Source organism: Protopterus annectens, chromosome 7.part0 (genome assembly GCF_019279795.1).
Source record: "Protopterus annectens isolate FY-2018-M chromosome 7.part0, PAN1.0, whole genome shotgun sequence".
Taxonomy (NCBI): Eukaryota; Metazoa; Chordata; order Ceratodontiformes; family Protopteridae; genus Protopterus; species Protopterus annectens.
The window spans coordinates 206,689,724-206,717,572 of NC_056739.1; the positions used below are offsets into that span (position 1 = coordinate 206,689,724).

Sequence of the window (27,849 nt, forward strand, 5' to 3'; positions counted from 1 at the left end):
GAAGACTGCAGATGCATCCTTGAAGGACATCAGACTCTCTATGAACCACCATATCCCTGTGGTAGTTAGAAAATTGCTCTACCCTACACATCTTATTTTTGTGGCATCTCCTCAAGGTCCAAAGGTGTTATAATCCCATTTTAATCATCCCTTACTAGGCTAGTCATTGAATATAAGGCACCCTTCACATTTACCTCACCGAAGCACCTAAACCAGCTTGAGAGACCTCAACATTTTCTCAACAAAGAGATCTCGGGTCTTAGTACCCTTAGTTACTTACACAGGCTAAAAGCTCTGTCACTCTCCTCAGTGTCACACATACTTCTGAGTGATGATCTCTGCTTAAGCTTTCCATGCCATGAATGACCCAGCACTCTGTACTCCTTCACCTAAACGGAACAAGTAGTAAAGCAAATACCCATTCTAGAGACCCAAACCTACATGCATCACATCAACAAGAACAGATGGCATGAGAGATAGCTAAACCCAATGTGCACCTAGTTTCTGAAAAAGTTGTACTTGCCTATCAAGCATAGTGCTCATCAGCCTTTAAAACCAGTCTGGATGATTGGATGGCTGATAACAAATTTTCACCAGAAATATGTGGAGAAAGTCTATTTAATGGGGGAAGGGTTGGAATTGCTAATTTCCCCATCAGTACTGAGCGATTTGATTGAGCTTCTTGACAGAGAAGCCAGAACATTAGTAAGAAGCTATGAACCACTGGTATGCCAACATACCCCACTCTCAAGATAACTATTCTGATGTACTTCTCCCTTATCAGTCCCATTATTGAGTACAATGCCCCCTTTGGTATGTACCTTGCCAAACACATGCAGCAGCTGGAAAGACCACAGTGGTTCCTGACCAGGAAAATCCAGGGTCTCAAACACATATCCTATACAGACAGGCTAAAAGCCTGTCCCTCTACTCAGTGTTGTACAGACTGCTCAGAGGTGACCTGTGTCTGGCATACACTGCCATCTCAGACCCAGCCTTGATGGAGTTGCTGCATTCCATAACTCAAATTTCACTTGTGCAACCCACACGTAACCTGATCTGTGACATTAACGGAACTTCTTGGTGGGATAGATTTGTGTCCCAAACACTCCCTCATCCGTGGAATAGACTCCCTCTCCATGTCAAGCAGAGTACCTCTCTAGCCCTCTAAGAGGAACCTGGGACGACTGGATGAGAAACAGAAAATACACCCCTGGGATCCCACCTGTGTCCCTGCTGGACAGGGAGAAACAGTTACTGACTTTGAGGGAACATAGGCAAAATTCTTGGCTAGGCTTATAAGAGGCCTCCAAGCCAATACCCTAGTATCATCCTATGAAGCTTTGTCTACCAAGGTGTGACGACCTCTCTTTATCCCAGGCCAGTAATCAAGGAACCTCAATCCTTACCGGCGAGATTGTCACTAAAAACAGGAAAGAATTTACACAGTATTTTCATATGCAGCTCTCTGCATCAAAGACAATTTCCCCCAAGAGCACACAGGGAACATGCTCCAGTGGGACTGGACTCTCTATCCAGATCCCACACAACACTCACTCTGGAGCACTGTATTCCAGTTCCAAGTAGCTGACACACCCACACCTGAGTATTTGATTTTGTCACACACACACACACACACACACACACACACACACACACACACACACACACACACACACACACACACACACACACACACACACACACTCCTGGGAAAGCCTGGTACAGATTTACTAGCTGTGTCCCTACTCCCCCAGACTATAAGGTAACCTATCTGCCACTAGTCAACCACTGTCAAGCTCTTAAGGGTATCCAATTGCACTGAGTAAAATCAATGCCAACATAAATGGTACAGTGTAACCAAAACAGCAAGCTTTTCGGGGTGGCCAAGGTGTCACTACAATAAGCACAGGTACTCTCAAGACGATAAAAAGTATTCTCTTAAAGACCAGCCGCAATGAAAGGTATAAAAAATATTTAATACATAATAAAATACAAATCATGAGAATACTAAATATCAAAGTACAATAAACATCAGAGTTTCAATCACAGGAGAAATAAAAACACAGTTGAACACATTCAAACAGATGCAAAAAAACACTATTAAACTAATCTCACTGCATTTCCTGACTGTCTAAAGAATAACTGTTCCCTAGCTAGCTTAATTAATACACCATGGCAAGAAAGGATACAGAGATGCTTACTTCCGTAAGTCAAGGTAATAATCTTCCAACTAACTGAACTCAGCAGACTGACTCTGATGACTCTCACGGATTTTTACATCCGGTTCCAAAGAAAACAAAACAAGGTGTTGTGTGAGCACCTGACTGATACAATTCGCATTCAGAGCTTTTCTAAGATCAATTTCAAAAACCTCTACTCTTCTCTTCTATGATTCTTTGTTTAAACATAAACATTTAATCAATTATAATGACATCGTTGATACATTTTTAACACACATCTGTACAAGTTAGTGCAATAGTCAAATGGCACAAAATTATTTACAAAACTCCAGCTTAACTATTCTGGTATATGTTACACATGCACTGCCCTACTCTCCCTGGCACAAGCGGCAATACCTCACATTGTCACACAAGGTATTAGCAAAATCAAGCAAGGTCAAGCTTGATTCACATCAATGCACCTTTCTCTAGTATTTTTTCAAATGTCAGTATGGCTGCACAAAGGCAAATAATTTAACAGCCTGATTTAAAACCACTATGATCAGTGGGTTGTCCAGATCAGAGCATCACTTTAAAAAGTTGAGGTAGTTAACTTCTCTCTGAAGTAGTTAACTGTACTCCAGTGGAAAAAAAAATAAAAACTAAACAAAGCTTGACTAATTCAGTTTACAAACATGGTAACCCAAAACAAAAGGTTAATGATTTGGATATTCTCCTAAAAGAGCACCAGCCAAATAAAGCAAGAAGCTGCAGCTATCTCAGACTTCACTTTAACAAAGCACAGCAAGAGTTGTGGCTGCACCTTACCAACACAAAGACTGAAAAGAAACACAAAGCCAAAACAAGATGGGTCAGAGCTAGCAAAGGAAGTTTAGATCCCATATTAAACAACGTATCAGGTAAAACTTAAATGATACATTGGCTTGAATACCTGAAAACACAATAGAGCTATACCATGTACCCCATTTCCTTATGGAATAAACACTCACTTGCAAATAAAATTATATTTACACATACATTACTTGAATTTTTCCTACTGATTGAGGACAATTTTCAGAGGGGATGAGGTGAGAAGCTCCAGATTTGTTAAAGCTATGACACCATGTTAATGAAATCAACTTCTTAGAATACCTACAGTGAGTTTCTGTATATTCATAACATGTGATCTCCCCGTTTGTCATACAATCAACTTAATTGCAGTTTATGTTTATTTATTTATTATTTTTATTTATTTATTTACATTTGTTGACCAGGAGAGTCCGACTGGACACAGGTCCGTTTTCAGCGGAGGCCCGGGGAGAAAAGCTCCACATTAAGTATTATTTACATTATACAGTTAAAAAACATAGCATTTAAAATATAGACATTAGTCCAGCTGAGGACGCAAGACAATAATAAAACAGATGTAAAACAGCTGCAGAACATAGTACAATTTTAAAATATGGTGACATATATTAAACATGGTTACAAATATTGTTGAGATTCATCAGTGAACAATTGATGCAATCAGTTTTTGAGGTACATAAACAGCCATTAGCAATTGTTGCTACGAGAAGTTAGTACCTATGTGGTAGGTAGCTGGGAACATGAGTAGCCAAGCTTGCAAAGACTAGGTTGTTGATAGGGGGCCGAGAGAGGTAGTGGGTGGGTGGAGTGGATATTAGAGGTGGGAGTTGCAAGGGCATATCTGGCAAGTTTTTAAGTGTGACTTTAGTACGGATTTGAAGTGGGTGCAAGACGTTACAGAGGTAATTGAGGATAGGAGGGAGTTCCAGAGCAATTATGTCTTATTAGGTAGTTAATGTATTGTATGCTTTTGGAGCTTATCTCCCCGGGCCTCCGTTGAAAATGGACATCGATCCAGTCGGACTATCTCAGTCAACAAATGTAAAATAAAATAACGCTTCTCCAGCAGAGTTATTGGCTCTTGTGACCTGTAGGAGGTTTTTGTGGCTGGATCTTAGTGGTCTCATGGTTATGTACGGTTGGAGTAGATTCTGGAGAGATGGGACTTTTAGTGGTTGGTTTATTAGTTTGTGGACGAGTGTGAATTGGTACCATTGAAGGAGGTGGGGGAGCTCTAACCAGCCCAGTTCTGCTAGTGAGAGAGAGTGGTGAATATGGCAGGAAGCCCCTGTGAAGAATTTGGCGATTTTGTTGTAGCAGGTTTTGAGCTTATTTAGGTCGCATTGTCTAAGGTTAGTAAATGTTGGAGAGGTGTAGGGTAGAGATAAGATGAGAATTTGCTACCAAAATTTTAGCTGCTTTGGTAAGTAGTTGCTGATTTCTATACAATGTTCCTAGTTTTTGTGCACTTTTTTAATGGTCATGGAAATGTGAATGTCAAAATTCAGTTTGTCTATTTCTACTCCTAGTAATTTGGTGTGTTCTGTAGGATGGATGGTGGTGTTGTCTTTTGCTGTCTAGGGTAAGTTTGGTGGGTTGGAAGATTAGTAATTTTGTTTCGTTCGAGGTGAGTATTAGTTGGGCATTGGATAATCAAGTTTCAATAGAGGAAAATGCTTCCTGTGTTACTTTTTGCAGTTCGGGTAGGGAGTGGGCTGTGCAGATGATGGTTGAGTCATCTGTGTATTGTACGAGTGCGCCATGTGTTGTGGCTGAGGCTAGATTATTTGTGAAAATAGAGAAAGTAGGGGTCCCAGGATGGAACCCCTATGGAGACTGGTAGTTGGGGAGATAGGTCGTCCTGTCAAACAACGGCTTGTTGGCGATCAGATAACTCTGAAACCAGTTGATGACTGGTTGAGAGATGAGTTGTTTGTGTGGGGACCATGTCGAAAGCTTTAGAGATGTCTAGGAAGGTAGCTTAGAAGAGATAACCTGCATTTTTATTTTGTAGGATAGTGTAAGAAAAAGAGAGTAAGGCGGTGGTGGTGCTATGGTTAGGTCAGAATCCGTGATGTGTGCTGGTGAGGAGGCTGTTAGCAAGGAGGTGATCTGAGACTTGAGAAAGAATGCATCTCTCTAGTATTTTGGAGAGTGGTGAGAGAATAGCTACGGGGTGGTAACTGGTTAGATCTGTGGAGGGGCCTTCCTTTGTGTAGGGGAATTGTGTGCGAGACTTTTCCATAGTGTGGGGACATAACTTTCTGACAGAGACCTGTTAATCAAGAGTGATACTGGGTAGGTAGAGCGTCCGCTGAAAGTTGAAAGTATTCACTTGGGAGGTTGTCTGCTGCTAATCTGGTGGTTTCAAGTTTAGTTAATAGTGGGTTTTTTTGGAGGTAGAAACAGAAAGAGAAGCTAGTAGGGAGACTGTTAGTTGTAGCTGAAGGTGTGGGTTTATGGGGGGGTTGTGTTGTCTAGCTAGTGATAGTACGGTTTGTGTGAAGTGATTGTTGAAAGAGGTAGCAATATTTTCATAGTGAGTTAAGTTAGGAGTGGGTGTACTTAATTTACCTGGGTGGATGATGGAGTTTATTGAGGACCAGAATTCTTTGGGATTATGTTGGGAGAAGGTAAGGGCAGACTGGTAGTATTAGATTTTGTCCTGTTTTATAAGCTTTTTGGTTCTATTGCGTAGTTCTAGGAATTTTTGCCTTGTAGAGGGGTTTTTGGTTTTGCGCCAGTTGTCCTAGGCTTTATCCCTGTTTTTCATTTCAGACTTAAGTGTTTTTTGTAGCCATGGGGATGGTTGGGCTCTAGTTCAGGAACGTCTTAATGGGGGCGTGGTAATTAAGGATGCTTAGGAATGTTTTATCAAAATAGTCAACTGTGTCATCTAGTTTGAGGTATTTTTATGTACAAATATTTTTAACATTAGCAGTTTATATTAATGACTATACACAAAAAAATACCTTTCATTAAAACTGCAATAAGAATTTAGAAATTCTTGAGGAACGATGGCATCCCACTGAATGCAGAAAATAACCAGTGAAAGGCAGAGGAGACCCAAGGTCAGTAGGTGAAGTTACACTACATTAAATGAAAAAAAAAAAGAGGTCTATGTAATTTTATACAATCTGAATATTCTTGGGAGAGGTTATGCGTAGTAGAAAGAAACTACGCTTAAGTTCCACATTTCTCACAAGCAAAATCAAAGTCCAAAGTGTAACCAGAGGCCAAAACCATGTATCTGGACTACAGCTCAAGGGGCAATCTCATCTTAAAGAGCTCACTAGCAGCGCAGCTACCACAGAGGAATCATCACAAATAGTGCTGAATCTAATTTGTACAAATGAGCTACAAAAAAGCAAACATAGCTGCCAGATGCAAAAAGCTGAAGGAAAAAGCACAAGCTCATGGAATGAATCCCAAAAATAGACCTGACTGAAGGAGCAACATATTTAGCCACATTTGCACTGATTATCCTCAGATTTTTTTTTTTTTTTTGTTAATACTATTTCACAACACAAAATCAAACTGTGTTAAAGATACAACATATAATTTGTATCAATTTTAATATCCAAATCCCATGCAACAATGATGAAAAAAGAAATTAACTTATGCTTTATGCTGAATCAGAAATACTTTATTGACCCCGCTGGAAATTGCTTATGTTACAACTGCACAGATAAACACAGACAACGTAGACCAAGCGCAGCGCCTAGCACAGGTACACTGTTGATCACAGCCAATGAATTAGATGAGCTGGATACCACATACAGTAGTGACTTGAAAGGGGGAGCCTTTCGTGTTAATTACCACTTACACTAGGATATGTGGTATTGCGCATTACGATACTTTAACTAAGGTACAGCATACTGTACAAAGGATTACTGCACTGAAGATTAATACTGCACTGAGATAAAATAGAGATTAAAAGGATGGGGAAAAAAGAAAAACATGGGTATGAGTTAAACATTGCACGACATGGTCTCCTTCAGTAGTGGGGGTGGTGCTAAGATGGTAGGAGGTGTTACAGTTTGATGGCTGCAGGCAGGAAGGATTTCCTGTGACATTCAGTGGGGCACTTTATGCTCGTCAGTCTCCTGCTAAAGGTATTACTCTGTCCATCCACCACATTGTTGAGTGCGTGGCCGATATTTTCCATGAAGGACTTCAGTTGTGCTAACATTCTTCTCTCAGCCACAGTTTTGAGGGTGCCCAGCTCTTTTCAAAATACTGATCTGGCCTTCCTTACAATTTACTGAGTCTGTTTGCCTCAGCCTTTTTTATGCTACCACCCCAGATGTTATTGCAAAGAAGATAGCATTAACCCACTACAGTCTTGTAGAACTGCAGCACAGGGCTGCAGACTCCAAAGGATCTGAGTTCTTCATAGTAAGTGCAGCCTATTCAGACCCTTTTTATATGCCGCCTGTGAGTTTTTGGATCAGTCTAACTTGCTGCTCACGTGCAACCCCAAATACTCGTAGTCCTGAACAATGTCCAATTCAACTCCCCTAATTGACAGAGGGGTCATTGCAGGATGAGACTGTGATCTCCCTGGATCAACTACCAGCTCCTTTGTTTTACTGATGTTCAGCTGCAACTGATTAATCTCACACCAGCTCACAAAGCTGTCTACCACCCTCCTGTATTCCTCATCTCCATGCCTGATACCTCTTACTATGACCAAGTAATTTGAGAATTTTTACAGGTGACAGCACTCAGTGTTATAACTGAAGTCTGTGGTATGCAGGGTGAAAAGAAAAGGTGATAAACTGTCCCCTGTGGTGCTCCAGTGCTACATAGCACTGTGTCAGACATGCAACCCTGCAGTTGCACATATTGGGGCCTAACCGTCAGATAATCCAGGATCCATGAAACTAAGGAAGCAGCCACATTCATCGCTGACAGCTTATTCCCCAGCCTGCCTGTTTGGATGGTGTTAAAGGCACTTGAGAAGTCGAAGAACATGATTATAAGAGATCCTCCAAGTTTGTTCAGGTGACTGTATGCTCTATGCATAAGGAGGATATTGGCATCTTTGACCCCTATCTTCTGCTGGTATGCGAACTGAAGGTCTTGTTCTGACCTGACCTTTGAGCGAAGTACTTCCAGGACCAGCCTCTCAAGAACTTTCATGCAGTGTGACGCGAGTGCCACAGCCCTACAATCTGAAATATCCCCCAGGCATGCCTTCTTTGGCAATGGAATCAGGCAGAATGTTTTCCACAACACTGGTTCTCTATGGGTACTGAGTACCAAGTTGAAGATCCTGAGCAGCACCCCTCCAAGCTGCGAGGCGCAGGCCTTCACCACCTGTGGATTAATGCTATCAGGCCCCACTGCTTTTGTACAGCAAAGTCTTTTTAGCTCTCTGACCACCTGGTCCTCTAATAGGATGACAGTAAAGTACAGTTTTGTACCTACCATAAATGTAGATGTTCGAGGATCCACATTGCTGCAGTCCTTACTATTGGGTAGTCCGCTGTCCAGTCGGCCCGAATACCAGAGTATATGGCTGACGTCGGTCAGGGCGCATTAGACTGACGTCAGTACGTCAGGGTACTAATGCGCATGACCGACGTCATATCCTCAGTCTTTTCTTGCCCCAGATGTCAGAAGACCCTAAAAAGACAAGGCCCAAAATACCTGCACCAAAAATATGTACAATATATACAAAAATATATACAAAAATATCAGCATATAACCTCACCTACACAACCACCCCTAAACACAGAGGGGAAGGAGGGAGGGTAAATTGGACTGCAGCAATGTGGATCCTCGAACATCTACATTTATGGTAGGTACAAAACTGTACTATGTTCTTCGTTCCACATTGCTGCAGTCCTTACTATTGGGTAGAATCCCAAAGCAGAGGTAAGGGAGGCTGGCAAATCATAAAGAAGTAGGAGCTGACAACATGCCTTGCAAAACCGCTGTGGCAAAACCAGCCCTAGACTTAGAGTAGATAGGAAGGTGATAATGCTTAGAGAAAGTATGCACTGAACTCCAAGTAGCTGCCTCCAAAATATCCTTAGTTGCCACCCCTTAGAAATGCTGTTGAAGTGGCAGTAGCCCTAGTGGAATGAGGCCTAATCCCAGCTGGAATCTCCTTGCCATGATGGGAATAACAAAATGCAATGCAAAACCCAATCCACCTAGAAATAGTTTGTTTTGACACAGGTTTGCCCTGCGAACTCAAAGCAAAAGAAACAAACAACTGCTGAGACTGCCTAAAATCCTTAGTCCTGCTTAAATAATAACGCAATTGCCTGTGTACATCTAAAGTGTGCAAAATCTTTTCCCCTTTATTTTGGGGGTCTGCATAAAAAGTAGGCAAATGAATAGTTTGGTTTAAAGCCACACTAGAAACCACCTTAGGCATAAAGGAAGGATTAGTGCGTAATGATACCCTATCCTTATGGAAAATCAAAAGGGCTCTACTGCCATAAGGGCCTGCAACTCAGACACCCTTCTTGCAGAAGTAATAGCCAACAGAAAAGCAGTCTTCCATGACAAGTATTTCAATTCAGCAGTAGCCGCAGGCTCAAAAGGTTGTAGAGTAAGTTTTTCCAACACAAAATTGAGATCCCAAGCAGGAGTAGGAGCTCTACGTGGGGTCTTATATTCTTTGCCCCTCTAAGAAACTGCTTGAACAAAGGATGCGAAAACAATGGTGGGTCACAATCATAGTGAGCTGAAATTGCTGCAGCATGAATCTTAATGGAAGAGAAGGACAAACCTTTGTCCAATAACTCAGTAAGATATTGAAGAGCCACACTCAAATTAGGCTCAGAAATCTCCAAATTCTTTGCTGTACTCCAAAATAAAAATCTCTTCCATTTTTCTGCGTACACTTTCCTTGTACTAGGTCTTCTAGCTTCCATAATCACATTTAAAACTTGTTGAGGAAGTTGAGACCTGCTGTGTTTCAACACAGAATATGCCAGGCTGTGAGATGAAGAGAGTGAAGCTTGACATTGAGCAGATGACCGTCCTTCTGAGATAACAGATGAGGAATCAAAGGTAAAGGCCATGGAGGCTTCCTTACCAGACTCCTTAGTAGTGGGTACCAGTGTTGCGAGGCCAATCTGGAGCTATCAAAATCATCCTTGGCTTGTCTTGTCTGACTTTTAATAGCACCTTTGGAAGAAGAGGCAGAGGTGGAAAGGCATACACATGAAGGTTTTTCCAACTGAAAGACAGAGCATCCACTTTCCAAGCTGTGTGATGAAACCCCTTTGTGCAAAACTTTGGCAGCTGGTGGTTTAGTGGAGAAGCGAACAGATCTATGTCTGGAGTTCCCCATGACACTGTCAATTTCTGAAATACATGAAGATCCAGTTTCCACTCGTGGGGATCCATGATTTGTCTGCTTAACACATCTGCTAAGGAGTTCTGTGCTCGGCAGAAACCTTGCCTGAAGAGTTAGTTGCAAGCTTAGCGCAGTCTCCCATATAATCTTTACTTGCCTCCATAGTGGATAAGAATGTGTTCCCCTTGCTTGTTGATGTACCACATGACAGTTGTGTTGTCTGTTAGAATCAACACCTGCCCTGGAAGAAGTAACTCCTTGAAAGCCATTAATGCAAACTGGACTGCTAACATCTCCTTCATGTTGATATGTAGATGCTGTAGTCTGGCAGGCCACTTGTCTTGTATCCACTTTCCATTTAGATGAGCTCCCCAAGCAATGTCCGAGGCATCTGTCGTTAAAATCTGACTCGCCTCTGGCCGGGTCACAGAGAGTCCCTTGTTTAGGTGACATTCCTGAGCCCACCACAAAATTCGTTTTGAAGGCAAGGTATTATTTGAATGACAGTGTCCAAATCCTGGCAGTGCTGTGTCCATACATTTTGAGATACCATTGTAGCTTCCTCATATGCAGTTTGGCATTGGGAAGCACCAGAATACAAGATGCCATGAACCCTAATGCTTGAAGGACTGTCCTTGCAGTCAGCACGGACTGATGAGATAGTTGATGGAAGTAAAGTGATAGACTCTTTTGTTTGTCCGGGGTTAAAAGGCCATCTGGGCTGCTGTATTCAGTCTCACACCCAGAAAGCACATGTCTTGAGAGGGTACTAGACTGGACTTTATTTCGTTCACAGAATACCCTAGGCATCTTAGCACTGCTATAACATATTCCAGATGCTGTAGAAGGTCTTCCTTTTCTTGAGCCAGAATCAGGCAGTCGTCCAAGTAAGGATAGATTTGAATTCCTTTTAGCCTGAAGTAAGCTATCACTGGAGCCAGAACCTTTGTGAATACTCTGGGCGCAGTAGATAAGCCAAAGGGCAATGCAGAGAACTGATAATGAGAATTTCCAGCTCGAAACGCAGATACTTCCTGCAACTTAGTCTTATAGGCACATGAAGGTAAGCTTCCTTGAGATCTAAAGTTACCATCCAGTGATCTTTGCCCAGCAGAGGTAAAAGCTGTTGTAACGTCAACATCTTGAACTTGGGAATGTCCAGATAAGTGTTGAGGATAGATAAATCCAAAATTGGTCTCCACGTGTTCCCCTTCTTTGGTACTAGGAACAGGCGAGAATAAAATCCTAGGCCCCTTTCTGATACAGGGACTGGCTGAATGGCCCCTATTTGGAGTAACAGAGAAATTTGCTTGTGAGCCTCTTTCCTTTGTGGAGGAGGAACATCTGGCATGCCTTTGAAAGGGGGCAATGTATGGAAATAAAACCTGTAACCGTGGTGAATGATATCCAACACCCATCTGTCTTGAGTAATTAAATCCCAATTTCCTTTGAAAAGAGACAGTCTTCCTCCCAAAGGAGCTGCCAGACGAGAATCTACTGGCAGCTGAAAAGGCAGGTCATTGGGTCTGTTTACGAAAGGACTGACCCCTGCCCTCACCAGAAGTCTGAGCAGGTGAAGTCCCTGTTCTAGGCCTAAAAGAACCTTGAGCTCTGCCCCTACCACGTCTAGACCTACCCCTAGACTGGGAATCATAAGCAGGATATGTCCATCCCTTAGTAGGCCAATTTCTACTAAACTTGGTGGCTGCACCTGCAAAAGTCTTTAACAGTTTGCATAGACTTAGCTTTGTCCTCCATTTTCTTTAAAACTGCTTCCACAGGCGAACCAAACAACACATCAGACTGTAAAGGAGCATCCAAAATCCTTGTCTTAACATGCTCAGCTAAATTCTGATCCCTCAACCAGGCATGCCTGCGAAGAACAGAACTAGTGGCAGCCACCCTCGAGGAGGCCTGTACAGCATCAAAACCACATTGCAAAGAATGCTTACCCACTTGTTCAGACACATGAACTAAATCCAGCAACTCTTTACACTCAATACCTTCCGCCAAAGCATCCACCTTAGATTTCAGTTGTGAAAGGAGATAATTTTGATATTTAAGCATGTGAAACTGACAATTCAACGTCCTCATGGCTAAAGTGGAAGAAGTATACACTTTCTTTCCCCATCTATCCAAAGCCCTTGCCTCTTTATCAGTGGGAACAGGGTTTTTAACCACAGAGGCCTTAACACCTTTAGGTCCCTGAGAAACAGTTTCGGGTCTGCCCTAGGACTCTTAAAAGATACTTATGAGCTTCAGGCACCCTATAGTACCTATCAGGTTTAACAGGAGCAGGAGGCAAAGAATCAGGGTTTAGGGAAGCCTCTGCAAAACATCTTCCACCACATTCAACACAGGAGGTATAGCTAAGGGCCTATGCTGGGGCAAAACAAGAATTCCCTAAGCCTTTTCCTGGAATCAGAGTAATCCTGGCCTTCCCATTTAAAGTGCTCCCTCATGGAATGCAGAGTCTCTGAAAATGAGAAATCCTCAGGAGGAGAAGCTGTAGGAGTGGAATCATCCACATCAGAATCAGAATAAGGAGGATACTCCTGCAAATCTTCCATAGAAGACTCAGAAGCCTCTGAACACTGTTCAAAACTATCAAACTCGGTTCCACCCTAGGCCTCTTATCAGGAGGGGCATAGAACCTCTAATCATAGTAATCAAATCTTCTGCCATTTTAAGCATATGTTTCTTAGGCACAGAACCTGAAATGCTAGGAGAAGCCCCCACTGAAGCTGAACTTGGCCTACCTCTCAAAGAAGTTTTGGCAACAGAAGGAGAGGCTCTAACTACCTTGGGAAGAGGGAAGAACAGTTACCTGAGAAGCCCCTCAGCCTGGCCTACCTCCTGAGAAGGCACATCCTGTAACAGTAAAGTCTCTGCCTGAGACTCCAAAGAAACTCCTGGCAAAACCTCTGGCTCCACTGAGCCTTCTAAAGAACCGGCGTCCGGGACTGCGGTTCATCAACCCTAGGCTTCGCTGTTTTGTCCTTGCGCTTCTTGACGGCGGGCGTCGGAGCATCCGACGGCATTTTATAATTGCAACGCTTCCCAAACACTAACCTGGCACAGTCTAATCGTCTCTTAATAGTGCGTTTGTTAAACCTAGCACAAGAGCGGCATCCAACAACGTCGTGCTCAGGCCCTAAACAAGGTATACACAAGGTATGGTAATCCCTATGAGGTATCTGTTTCCCACAAGAAATACAGTTATTCACTTTTTCTGACATCCGGTTAAATACTGAGGCAAGAAAAAACCAAAATGTTCCCCAACGGGGTACTTAGCCAACTCCGATTCGGTCTGAAACTCCGGCTTCGGAAATATTTCAGAACGCCAACCTGCACTCGCAAAACTGCTTCTGCATCGGACCATGCGGCAAAAAAGACTGACGATATGACGTCGGTCATGCGCATTAGTACCCTGACGTACTGACGTCAGTCTAATGCGCCCTGACCGACGTCAGCCATATACTCTGGTATTCGGGCCGACTGGACAGCGGACTACCCAATAGTAAGGACTGCAGCAATGTGGAACGAAGAACATCTGCTAGCCTCTGCTTTGCTAGCCGAGGTGGGAGTGTGGGCATTGTTTGTGCTATGTGGTCCGGATGCAACTGTGAACCTTCCTTCCCTTGTGTTGAACAGTAGAGACTGGGGGGGGGGGACAAACAAGATATGCATTTTGTTATCCAGGAGGACATCTTCCATTTGCAAGAGAGGACCGAATCATATGTTTGTCCAGTGCTTGTTATCAAACCTATTACAGAACATGTTAAACTCATTGGCTGTCTCTTTACTCCTGTCACATGGCTGCCAGACAGAGCCAGTAATGGTCTTCATCCCTCCCTCTATATTTCTTTGCTGTTGCACTGTTGCTTTTTCAGTTCTAACTTCTTCCTGTACCTGTTCCTTCTCTCTTTAATCCTCTTGGCCAGCTGTTTGTGCCCTTTTCACTGTGCCATTGTCTCCAGACCTGAATGCTCTCTTTTTCTCGTTCAGGAGGGCTTTGATATCCTTGGTGATCCATGGCTTGTTGCTTGGGAAGCAGCATGTAAAAAATACCTATTGTGTGACAAAAACGCAGCTTCAAACAATTCTAGTACCTTACAGAAAAACTGCTTGAAATAGGAATGTGCACTGGATCTGTCCATAGAATGAATTTCTTTGGCAAAAGACCAAAATAAAAAAGAATTAAACTGGACAACCACAGGACTAGACAACAGTCAAGACGGTGCCTAGTAACCAAACCTCCAAAAACAAGGCCAAAACAAAACAAAATGAAAAATCATGCTAAAGAGCAGAACCCACAGCTGAAAGACTGGAGATTAGTCAAAATTAGTGAAGACAAACTACCAGAATGTGAAAAATGAGATGTCTACCGTTCAGCAAATGAGGAACAATTCACTGACTCAGTTTTTCTGGAGTGCACAATTTTATGTATGTGTAACAGCGCAATATATGGCTATGCTCACAAGCTTTCAGTAAAAAAGTACATATGCTACCACCAGACATCATAAACAGGGATACAGTCAACTAAAGCACTTGCTTTGGCAAGTTTTCACTCCTACACCCCACCTCTCATTTAAAACATTTCTAATTTAGAGGTCAGCAATGCAAGGGAAGAAAAAAATACAGTAGTTGTTAGAGTTGTATTCCACGTTTGCTTGACCACAGAGCATGTGGACTACAGCCTTCCTAACCATAGATACCCAGGATTCCATGTCTTGGCCAGTCAATTCAGCATCGACCACATGAATGGATCCTGAGAAAACTAACCCCAAATCTGGAAATAAGCCAAACCAATGAAGCACAGGAGGAACTACCATCTGTAGTGTTAATGACAAACATGATTAGAAATATGCAGTTGACTGCCAAATTGCCTCTTTTTCACTCCTTCCTCCCCAACAGCTGACCTTCAGCTGCCACCAGCTCCCACATTCACCAGGTCTTCCAGACCCACCTTGGACTCCTCAAAGCTGAAACCAACCAATATCTGGAACTGGTAAACAGATGGACGATGCTGGTGCACTATCACACTGCTGCTGGAGAAAGTGTGTCTTAACCCTGGCAGCCTTGGGAGGCAAATACATGCTTCTGCAAATGCACACCCCCCTAATAAAGTGGTATATTACTTGCAGCAGTGAGCTTGCTATGCTCTTACTACTGTTACCATAGTGAGCTTAAACAGCACCCCCCATGGGTAAGTCAGTGTCAGGTACTCATCCTCCACTCCCCCAGTCCTTCTCGTGCCCATGCCTCTGGCTGAACAGGAGCCATCCATGGTACACTCACGGCTACGTCATTGGGCTAATTTTTTTATTTTATTTTTATTTATTTTATTTTACATTTGTTGACCGGGCTAGTCTAGCTGGAGAAATTTCCATTTTCAGTAGCGGCCCGGGGAGAAAAGCTCCACAGAGTGAGATACATACAGCAAAACTATCATACCAAAATAGACTAATGATAATAATAACAGTAATAATAATATTAGAGTTAGTAATAGGGTTTGCAATAAAAAACAAAAACTAGTAAACCCTTCAATGTAAAGTACTACTACAGGAGTTAATTCATATGACACACAATACTATCTACATGACATTGTACAAATTGAGAAAGAGAAGGAAGAAAAAAGAAAAAAGCTGATTAGATAGTAAATAAAGGAAAGTATGTAAGGAAAGTAGAGTGAAAAGAAAGTATGGGAAAAGATAGGGATTAAATGTTTAAAAAAAGCAAACAATACAGATAACAGGTAGAGAAGTAGTGGGGGAGAAGAGAAGACAAATAGTGAGAAGTGTATCAAGGAGTAAGAGAGATAGTTTTATTTAGTTAGTCATAGTGAAAAGCTAATCAGGTTTACTACATGAACAAAGCCAGTGATTTTGGAAATGCAGTTTAATATTTTGTTTGAAAAGAGGCAATGATGTAAACTTATGTTAGTAGGTAACAAATTCCATTTTGTCCCTACAGCATTGGTAAATAGAGAGTCACCAGCATAATTATTTGATTTTATAGAACTTGTCAGAAGTTTACTGGAGGAGCGGAGAGAGTTGAGAATTTTATACGGGATTATGAGTTGTGAGAGTATTGGGGTATTATTAGGTTGGTACAAGATTTTATGGGCAATGCAGAGTTGATGGATTATCAGATAGTTCTGAAACTCAGGCCAGCCTAAAAGTTTTAAGTTTAGACAATGATGTGTTTTATAGGGGTTACCGGTAGCAAAGCGGGCAGTGTTATTATAGCAGGTTGCCAGTTTGTGAAGGCTTGTTTTTTTGAGATTGGTGAAGATAGGTGAAGCATATAGAAGAGTAGAAATAAGAGGGGAGTGAGCGATCCTTGTTCTAGTTGAAGGTGTAAGAAAAGGTCTAATTCGATATAGGGATCCTATCTTTCTGTTAACTAGTTTTATGGAGTTGTTAATGTGTAGGTCAAATGAGAGATTATTGTCAATTGTAATACCTAACAATTTAGTTGATGTGTCAGGTGAGATGATAGTGGCGCTGTTGGAAGAGATAGAGAAATGTAAGGGGGAGGTCCTGCATGTGGGGGTAAAAAGAAGAAGTTTGTTTTTTTTCGCATTTAGTAAGAGGAAACGACTAGAGAACCATGTTTCTATGGTATTGAACACTGTTTGGGTGAGAGAGATAAGTTCTGGGGTAGAAGATGCTGAGCAGATGAGCGTAGAGTCGTCAGCGTATTGAATGCAGGTTGCTTGAGGGATTATTGTTTGAAGATCATTAATGAAGAGGGAGAAGAGAAGTGGACCAAGGATAGAGCCTTGTGGAACACCAATGGTAACAGGCAAGAGAGAAGAGGTGTGGTTATCCCAGAGAACAGCTTGTTTTCTATTTGTGAGGTAAGATTTAAACCATTTAATGGCTGGGATATCGAATGAGAGGGATTCAAGAGTATTAAGTAACAAGGGGTGGTTAACCATATCGAATGTACCAACTTACCTCTTCTTGGTGTGGAGAAGGGAGAAAAGACCAAGAAATCTAATGAAACAGATTCATCCAGTTACAACAGAAAACAGCAAAAGAAAATGAAACACAAATGTGCAACAGCAGAGGGATAAAGGGAAAAAAAGTCTCCTAAACCCAACGTATTGGCCTTAAGGCCAGTCATTCAGATCTTGCAGACTAAGAAAATGAATGAAGGGGATGACTGCACAACTGTTAATTTCCTGGAAACACTGAGACTGTGTGTGTGTGTGTGTGTGTGTGTGTGTGTGTGTGTGTGTGTGTGTGTGTGTGTGTAGAGGGAACAAAGTACTTCTTAAATGCAGTTGCTTATAATTCTCAGATTATTTATATTACCTTGCATACTCCAACAGCTTCCAAGGAGTGCAACAATGATAATATCTGTACAATCCACATACCTGCTCATTGTGTCATCATCGTCAGAGTCACAAAAGCTGGTAGTTTCAATTTCACTGCTCATCATTGTAGAGGAGCTCTCGTACCCTCCTAAATGTCGTTCCATTCGTAACTGTCCATTCATCCTGTGGCCACCTAAATCAAACCAATACAAAACATAAGGCATGTTAGCCAAAATACTACTAAATTGAGTTGACAAAATTCCAAACATCTCATTTTATGTAAATAGCCAAGCCAGCAATTCTTCAGTGGGTTACAACAATGCCAAAAAAGATGAGAATGTGTAAAAGTCCAAAAGATCAAGAAGCCATTTCATGCAGTAGTAAAACTGTATGCAGGTGGAAAAAGAAGACAGGTAAGAGATCATGTAAGGCGCACTTGGTAGCCTTCTTGCCCAATCTGACAAAGGACACAAAAAAAATTAATTCTTTGAATGAAAGGATCACAGCCACTTCAATAGATCAAAGCAGCTCAGACAAAATATCTACACTTTGTTTTGTTCTTCCCCAAATTTACACTGGTTATACGAACACAAACAGATATGTTTTGTATTACATCCAACACAGGTGCAAAAAAATGCTGAGAATGGAATTAGAAAACTTGCGGACGTCAGACTTCTAAAAGAGAGAAGAATATTAAAATGAAGCTGGACATTATGAAAGCTACAGCTGGATGGCTGAACAGCTACCTAAAGCACAGATGCCATCATTCAGTCCTCTTGGTGACTTCTGCAGAGCAACAAGTCATGAAAAGGACAACACAGGATGTAAAATGTGGCATTGGTTGGCACAAATACAGGCCAATCCACTGCAGGATGTCTTCATTAAAAGAGCAGGACAGCACTGTAACAGCTTTCAACAAATAACAGAAAGCAGGCAAAAATTAAAAAAAAAAAAAAAACAAAGATATCCAGTGTTTAGCAAGTTAGAAACCAAATTTTAATAAGGAAAACTAACAGATGCATTTCTTAAGGAGTGAGTGCTGTTCTTTTGTTTATACTAAGAAGGAAAAATATATAAAACTAAAATATATTTCTGACAAACAATCCAAAAGCTACAAAGTACAGTTGTGTACCATAAATGTAGATGTTCGAGTGTATTCACTGTTGCAGTCATTACATTTGGGTTATCTGCTTGCAGTAGCCCTCAACTGGCCTGATTAACAAAGTCTTGGGTCCTGCGTCAGTTGCTGTCCCTTCTTCCATGACGTCAGGTCGTCAGGGGTATAAAACATGCAGCAGACGCCATTACATCAGTTTTTCTTGCCCCAGATGTCAGGTGCCCCCCCTAATGGGAAGCAATCAAATCTATAAATACCAGGATATACCTCCAACAAAAAAAAGCAAATACACCAAAAAGCTATTAGAGCATAGTAAGTGAGAGTAGAGGTATTGCCAAAAGAAGAAAGGGGGCTGAAGGGAGGGTAAACCAGGACTGCAACAGTGAATACACTCGAGCATCTACATTTATGGTAAGTGTACACAACTGTACTATGTTATTCGTGTTTCACTGTTGCAGTCATTACATTTGGGTAGATTCCCAAAGCTAAGGTTGGGAGGAGGAATTTAAATAGAATGAGGACCAGCTATAAGGCCCTGCAAGACTGCAGTGGCAAAACCAGCTCTGGATTTAGAGAAAATTGGCAAACGATAATGCTTGGTGTAAGTATGTACAGAACTCCAGGTAGCAGCTTCTACGATGTCCCTAGTAGGGACGCCCCTGAGAAAGGCTGTAGAGGTAGATGCAGCCCTGGTTGAATGGGGTCTGATGCCCTGTGGGATAGGTTTTCCTTGGTGCTTATAGCAGAAATGAATGCAGTGGCCTATCCATTTTGAAAAGGTTTGTTTTGAAATAGCTTTCCCTTCTGTCCCTGCAGCAAATGCCACCAGCAGTTGTTCAGATTTCCTTTAAGGTTTAGTCTTGTCCAAGTAGAATCTAAGCTGTCTGTGCACATCTAGAGTGTAGTATTCGTTCCCCTTTGTTCTGTGGGTTAGGAAAGAAGGTAGGCAAATGAATGGACTGATTAAGAGCCACACTGGATACCACCTTGGGCATGAAGGAGGTATTGGTTCTGAGGGACACCCTGTCCGCATGAAAGATGATGAAAGGTTCCACTGCCATAATGGCCTGTAATTCAGATAGCCTTCTTACAGAAGTGATTGCTAAAAGGAAAGCTGTCTTCCAGGAAAGAAATTTTAAATCTGCAGTAGCAGCTGGCTCGAAAGGAGGAAGAGTGAGTTTCTCCAAGACAAAGTTAAGATCCCAGGCTGGAGTTGGAGCTCTCCTGGGTAGCCTTAAATTTCTGGCCCCTCTGAGGAACTGCTTGAGCAATGGGTGAAAGAAGAGGGGAGGCTCTGTGCTAGAATGAGACTGAAATGGCGGACGTGTGAATTTTGATGGAGGAAAAATACAAGCCCTTATGAAGCATCTCAGTCAAGTATTGTAGAATCTGAGATAAATTGGGCACTGATGTGCTCATTCCTTGAGATTGGATCCAAGCACAGAATTTTTTCCATTTTGCAGCATAAGATTTTCTAGTACTACACCTCCTTGCCTCTAAAATGATATCCATCACTGACTTACTGAGGGATGTTAAAGGAGAGATTAGGTAATTAGCCAGGCTGCTAGGTTCAGGGTTTGCAGCTGAGGGTGCAGAATCTGGTTCTCCTACTGAAACAACAGGGAAGGAGTCTGAGACAGGTGCCATGGAGCCAAGTGGGATACACTGCGCAAGAGTGAGTACCAGTGTTGATGAGGCCAATCTGGTGCAATTAAAATCATCCCTGGCCTGTCCTGTTTGATCTTTAGGAGTACCTTGTAGAGCAGAGGCAGAGGAGGAAAGGCATAAACTGATAAGTTTTTCCAGCTGAAGGATAGAGCATCCACTTTCCAAACTAGTTTGTGGGGAATCCTTGTGCAAAATTTGTCCAGTTGATGGTTCTGGGAGGAGGCAAACAGGTCTATATCTGGGCTCCCCCATTTGCTTGTCAACATGTTGAAAATCCTTTGTTTCAGTTTCCACTAGTGTGGGTTCATGAGGTTTCAGCTTAATCCGTCTGCCAGTGTATTTTGTTTTCCTGGCAGGAAGTGAGCTTGTAGGTTCACTGGGTAGCTCAAGGCTGTGTTCCACAATGCCATGGCTAATCTGCAGAGGGAGTAGGAATGTGTACCCCCGTGCTTGTTTATGTACCACATGACAGTGGCGTTGTCCATCTTTACCATTAGTTGCCCTGGAAGAATGTGGTCCTTGAAGGCTGTCAAAGCATTCTGTACCGCTAACATTTCCTTTTGATTTATGTGCAGGTGCATTTGACTTTGGTTCCATTTGCCCTGAATGCACTTCTCTGCCAGGTGAGCCTCCTATGCATAGTCTGATGCGTCTGTTGTAAAGGTTTGGGCGGCAGAGGGTAATGTGAATGGTAGTCCCCTGTTTTGGTGGCAGGCCTCTGCCCACCAAAGGAAGTCTAGGCATAGGCAAGGTACTATAGGAATCCTTGCTTCTAGATCCTGTGAATGTTGATACCATTGTAGTTTCCTCATATGCAGCCTTGCATATGGAATTAGAAGAATGCAAGAGGCCATGAACCCCAAGACTTGCAGTATTTGCCTTGCAGATAGCTGGGTTTTTGTGGCCACTTGTTTGAAGTAAGTTGTCAAATGAATCCGTTTCTCTGGCGTGAGGAAAGCCATCTGGAAGTTGTATTCAAGCTTGCTCCTAGGAATACAATTTATTGACAGGGTACCAGGTGGGATTTCTTTTCGTTTATTGTGAACCCCAGACAAGTCAGTACCATTTGAACAAAGGCCAGATGATTCAAAAGAATGTCCTTGCTTTCTGCCTGAATTAGACAATCGTCCAGGTATGGGTATATTTGAGTATTTCTTTGCCTGCAATATGCAATGACTGGAGCTAGGCAGTTTGTGAATACCCTGGGCACAGTAGATAAGCCAAAGGGCAGTGCAGAGAACTGATAGTGCATGTAGCCTGCTTTTAAGAGTAGGTATCTCCTGCAATACTCCCTGATAGGGATGTGAAGGTATGCTTCTTTTAAGTCTAGTGTTGCCAACCATGCATCCTTGCCTAGCATAGGAAGCAGCTGGTGAAGAGTCAGCATTTTGAATTTTGGAATCACCAGAAAGGTGTTTAGGACAGAAAGGTCCAGGATAGGACGCCACGTATTGCCTTTTCTGGGTACCAGAAAAAGTCTCGAATAGAAACCTTGTCCCTTTTCCTCTTCTGGTACCAACTGAATAGACCCTATGTTTAAGAGAGAGTGAGTACTTGATTTTGGGCCTGTACCCACCGATTTGGGGGTAGATCTGGCCATCCGTTTGGTGTTGGTAACATGTGGAAATTAAATCTGTATCCTTTGGACACTATATTTAAAACCCATTTGTCCTGGGTAATGAGTTCCCAGTTTCTGGCCTGTAGACCAATCTTTCCACCTGAAGGAGCATTCAGTTGGAAAGTGCTTGGTAGTTGTAAAAGCAAGTCGTTGAGACAGTTTTCCATAGGGAGGAGTCTTACTACTCCCAGGTTTGGATGCGGAAACCCCCACTGTCTAATCTTGTGTGTCCCTTAGGACTGAAACCTGGGGTTTTTGCTGTGTCTGGGTTTGGCTTGAGAAGACCTGGAAGGAGCTGGAAAGGACCAATTTTTAGAGGGCCAGTGCCTACTAAATCTAGGAGGCTGAACATATACGAAATCTTTGACAGTTTGCATAGATTTAGTTTTATCTACCATCTTTTTAAGAACTTCCTCAGCCTTGTTGCCAAACAGGTGGTCCTGATTTAAAGGAGCATCGAACAATTTAGCTTAAACATGATCAGGCAAACCTTGCTCCTTAAGCCAAGCATGCCTTCTGAACATAGATCCAGTAACAGCAGCCCTGCAAGAGGCCTCTAATCAATCAAATCTGCACTGCAAAGTATGTTTTCCAACCTGTTCAGCAGAATGCATTAAATCCTGTAATTCTTTATTTTCAGCACAGTCAGGAAGCAACATCACTTTCTGTTTAAGAAATCCAATAACATGTTGTTGATACTTTAACATATGAAACTGGCAGTTTAAAGCCCTAATGGCCAAGGTTGCAGAAGTGTAAACTTTCTTACCCCATCTATCCAGCGCCCTAGAGTCTCTAGCAGAGGGGGTAGGATTTTTAGCAGTAGAAGCCTTAATGCCCTTGGATCCCTGTGAAATAGTCTCTGGATCCGCAATAGGATTTTTAAAAAGGAACTTATGAGAATCAGGAACCCTGTAATACCTGTCAGGTTTTCTGGGAGCAGGGGGCAAAGAATCAGGAGCCAAACTAGATTCTGAAAAGGAATCAACAATGTCTAGTACAGGAGGGTATATAGCTAAAGGCCTATGCTGAGGCAGGAGTAAGAAATCCCTAAGCCTCTTTTTTGAATCAGAAAAGTCCTGGCTTTCCCAGTGGAAATGCTCCCTTAAGAGTATGTAAGGTCTCACCAAAATAAAAATCCTCTGGAGAGGAAGCAGAGGGAATAGAGTCCTCTGCATCAGAATCCTCATAAGTAGAGATGGGCAAATGCAGATCATCAGAAGAATCAGAAAAATCTGAATGCTGTCCAGAAGATTCATAAACTACTTCAGTCCTAAGTCTTTTTGAAGGGGGAGGTTGGCCTCCCCTGATTAGAGTTACAAGATCTTCAGCCATTCTTATCATTTGTTTTTTAGGCATAGAGGTCTGAGCATGCGGCCTGGGCGTCTGTTTCTTAGGCATGGTTCGAGATTTTGGCCTAAATGAAGAAGGAGATGTTGGTTTAATATGCAAGTCCGTAGGCCTGAATATACCCTCAGAAGCCGGTGCCTGCACAGCAGCGCCGGACCCATCCAAGGTAGAGACATCCGCAGGTTCCACAGTTGAAGCATCTCGCAGCATATCGGACTCTGAATGGGTCTCAGTAGAGGCCTGAGAGTTAGAAGTAGCGGGTATCAGGGGCTGCGAAAGCGCCTCACTGTGTACCAGCGAACTGGCAACTGGCTTAGAGGCGTCGAGGGCAGCTTTGGACCTTGGCGGCCTGTCTCTGTCTTTATCTTTTTTCGGAATCCCAGTAGTCGGATAGCTAACTGATATTTCTGGATAATTAAACAGAGAACCGAAATATTTAGAAGCGAAAATATACTGACGATGGACAGTGCCTTGATTAAATAAAGCACAAAACCAACAGCAAGGTACATCATGGTCAGGGCCAAGGCAAGGAATACAGTACGACTGAAAATATTTGTGAGGTATTTGCTTTCCACAAGTCATGCAATTATTAACTTTTACTGACATCGGAAAGAAGCAAGAAAAAGTTTCCCCAACGGGGTACTTAGCTCTAGTTGAAGACTTTGGTTCTGAAACTAGAAAACGAAAATTTCAGGAGTTGGCGGACCGGTACTTGCGAACTGCTTCGGGCACCGCACGGCAAGAAAGACTGCTGTAATGGCATTGGCTCCATGTTTTATACCCCTGACGACCTAATGTCATGGAAGAAGGGACAGCAACCGACGCAGGACCTAAGACTTTGTTAATCAGGCCGACTGAGGGCTACTGCAAGCAGATAACCCAATGTAATGGGCTATGACTTAGCTTAATCCAAGAGCTACAAATGGCCTACAACTTAGCTTAACATCCCTGATCTGGGATAATGTAAGAATGGGTAATGCTGCCTTTCAGAGATTACGTGAAATCTGACAATAAGATGACAAAGTAGCCTCTACTTGATGCCTTTGTTACTGACAGATATGATTACCACAAGCTCTGGCAATGGTGAACCTGCAAATTACTTGGACAGGGCAATACCTAAAGGATCACTAAAAGTAGAAACTGAGGGGAAAAACATTCAACACAACCAAGACTTATAACAGCACAATAACTACTTGCTGCTAATTTTATTTTTTTTTCTAATAGAATGAACAAACATGAGTTTACGTGCAGAGCTAACATGTAATGCATTTTATTTATCATCATTTCACTAGTTCCAGCAAACACGATTGCTATACAAGCATCATGAAAAAATACCACTTTACAAGTTCCAAAAACTCCTTCAAACACCTGTAGTCACACCAGAGGCACTCAGATTCAGATTTAAACTTAAAATACAGATCTGTAATTGTTAGCATTATGCTTCTTAGCACACACAAAAAATCTACAAAACAACTACTTTCGTTTATGAAAGATGTGAATAACTTTAAAGCAGAACATTATAACAGCACACACTGAATGTACAAGCTGTGCAGTAATTAAAATTCAATAAGATCAGATGTGTATCACGCACATAAACAAACTGGCATATGATCTGGATCCCTATCAGAATACAGAAGTTTTAAAACTTCGGAAGTCATACAGTCGGGGAACCATATGATTGAAGTTTTGAAACTTCAAACATTTTGAATGCCGATCGAGGTACAGCATGGAATGGGAAATTTACCGTTTTCCACAATGTAGTGCAATCTCGGAGTTGCTATATTTAGTTAGCAGGGGGGGTGTACGGGGCACGCAGGGGGGCTTACCCACCCAAGTTAAAAATGTAATTTTTTTATTATTTATTTATTTTTTAATGTTCAAAGTTCCTAAACTTCGATCGTATGGTTTCGGCCATATGAATTTCGAAGTTTTGGAACTTCGATAATCTAACATGGATCCCATCATCTACAAAATTAATGCTATTTATTACACATATACATGCATACACACGGGCTGCAGATAGGTGGTCAGACTACACTGTAGCTAAATGCACTTTAATTGAATTAATGTGATGAATGAGATGTACACTGAATGGGATTGCACTACTTTTCTGAGACTGTAGGAGAGTGTGAACAGACTTCTCCTTGGTATTGTGCAGTCTTGGAATTAGTGCAGTTAAGTTATTGGAGGGTATGTATTCCCCTACATGAGTGTGCAGGGAGATTTAACCCCCCCCCAAGAAAAATACATTTGATTGTGGGCTTGCAGTGGTAGAGTTTATAATTCTGTTGCCCAATAACTTTGCCTGGGAAAAACAGAATTTGAACTAAATGCTGTTCAATCAAGTGCCATAAACCCGCATGTGTGTTTTTTTTTTTTGAATATGTATACATACGCACACACACACACAATGTAGGGAACACTGACACCAACAATACTGACATTAAAACGTTGACTAAACAGACACATTCTGTAAAAGCAGAGTCAACCAAATACAAACGTTTCTGCAGACAGCAAACTCCCCCCCCCCCCACATCCCTTGCTAATTTTATATATTAACTCTAAGACTGCACTATTCCCAGGGAAAGGGAATATTCCACTACCTGGGGATTTGTTGATCTTTTGCACACCTCTCAACCATCCGTCTTGCACTGACCAAATGGCGCTAACCAAACAGATATCAACAAAGCTGGTCATTCCACCAACTGTCCGCAAGCCACGAATATATTAAAACTGGTAGACCTCAGATAAATATTATATGTGACAAAAACATTACTGTACTATTTGGTACACTGTGTAGATACTTTTTTTTTTTTTACTGCATGCTTAACATGGCATATACTGTTTATCTTCAATCTTGGCATCTCATCAGAGCTACCAAATCTCCCTAAAACCACCACATTTTTGCTGTTTCGTAAAAACTAAGCAAAAGTTCATACACTGCAAGTGCCAAACACCCTAGATGACCTAATCCCCACAAAAAGCAAAATCTACACTTGTGCTTTTTTCTCCAAGCATAATACAGAAATATCACAAAGGACTTAATTTGCTACTGACTTCAATCATGCCCAAGGATTCACACTCCTCTTTTCTTGATGTACTGGAAAATATTAGGGTTCAACCAAACACCCTAATAATGGGCGACTTCAACTACCCCACCATTAACTGGGAAAACTACTCGTGTACCAACTCCTTAGCTTAACACTTTCTGGAATTCATAAACTCCAATGTCCTAGATCAACTTATCCACAACCCCACCAGTGGCAACAATATCCTAGACCTAGTCATTACCAACATGAGTGACCGGTATTCCACACCTGAAGTCATCTCCTCGTTGGTCCAATCCGACCATAAGCTTATCACCCTTGATATCCACATCCCGCCCCCACCCCCCATTAAGGAAACCACAGTAAAATATTTCTCCAAAGCCAACTTCATGCTTCTTAAGACAGAAGTGGTGAACTTCATGACACCCATGCAGATGAACAATACAGTAACAACTGCTGAATCCTTCACAAATGCACTCTATAAGCACTTACCCGAGTGCATGGATCGTGCTATCCCAAACAGAACCAAGACGCTATCCTCCAAAAAAAGGAAGCCAATCTGGTGGTCCCCTGCCATAAAATAACTGTACAATAGAAAGAAGGAAGAAACTTTTGCAAAAGAGAGCAAAATCCCATGAGTGGAGGAGCTCCCTGGGTCAGCCTCAGTAAGAATCTGAGATCCCTTATAAGATCCTCCAAAGCTAGCTACGAAAACAAAATCACCAATAAATACAAGGACAACCACAAAGCATTCTATAACTATGTCAAGAATCTAGATGGCAACACCCAGATCTGCTCTGAGTTACAGCACAAAGGCTCGAAAATTACAGAACCAACTGATATTGCCAACATCCTGGCAGATAGGTTCAGTGCTAACTTTACCCCCTCTCACCCCCTAAAGGGCCCATATCTATACAGAAAGAATGCAGAGTCCCTGCAATCACAACTATGCAGGTAAAAGCTGCACTCTCCAAAGCCATAAACACAGCATCCATGGGACCGGACAACATCCCAGGCTACGTTTTACACAAACTTCAGAAAGAACTGGCTCCCCACTTAACCACCATGTTCAATAATAGCCTCGCATCAGGCTTTGTGCCCACTGAATGGCGCACAGCAACAGTTATCCCACTCCACAAAGGGGGAGCCACCACTGATCCCAGGAACTATCGACCTATGAGCCTGACGAGCCTGATCTGCAAGGCCATGGAGCGTATTATCATGGAACTCCTAAACAAAGACATTGGTGACCTCCAAACTATGGATCCCACCCAGTTTGGGTTTGTGAAAGGCAGATCATGCCTCCTGATAGACTTCTCTGAGGCAGTCACCAAAGCCGTGGATGAGGGTAAGGTGGTTCACACAGCCTATCTTC

At 42.2% G+C, this 27,849-nt stretch overlaps 1 protein-coding gene across 1 annotated transcript in view; it reads right to left on the reverse strand.

Annotated features, from left to right (window-relative positions):
* Nucleotides 1-27,849, reverse strand: part of DVL2 (dishevelled segment polarity protein 2) — a 1,986,500-nt gene that overhangs the window by 1,068,865 nt on the left and 889,786 nt on the right. Inside the window, exon 5 of the mRNA XM_044076705.1 lies at nt 17,738-17,870. Coding sequence (XP_043932640.1) covers nt 17,738-17,870 — 133 coding nt within the window. The remainder of the gene's footprint in view (nt 1-17,737; nt 17,871-27,849) is intronic.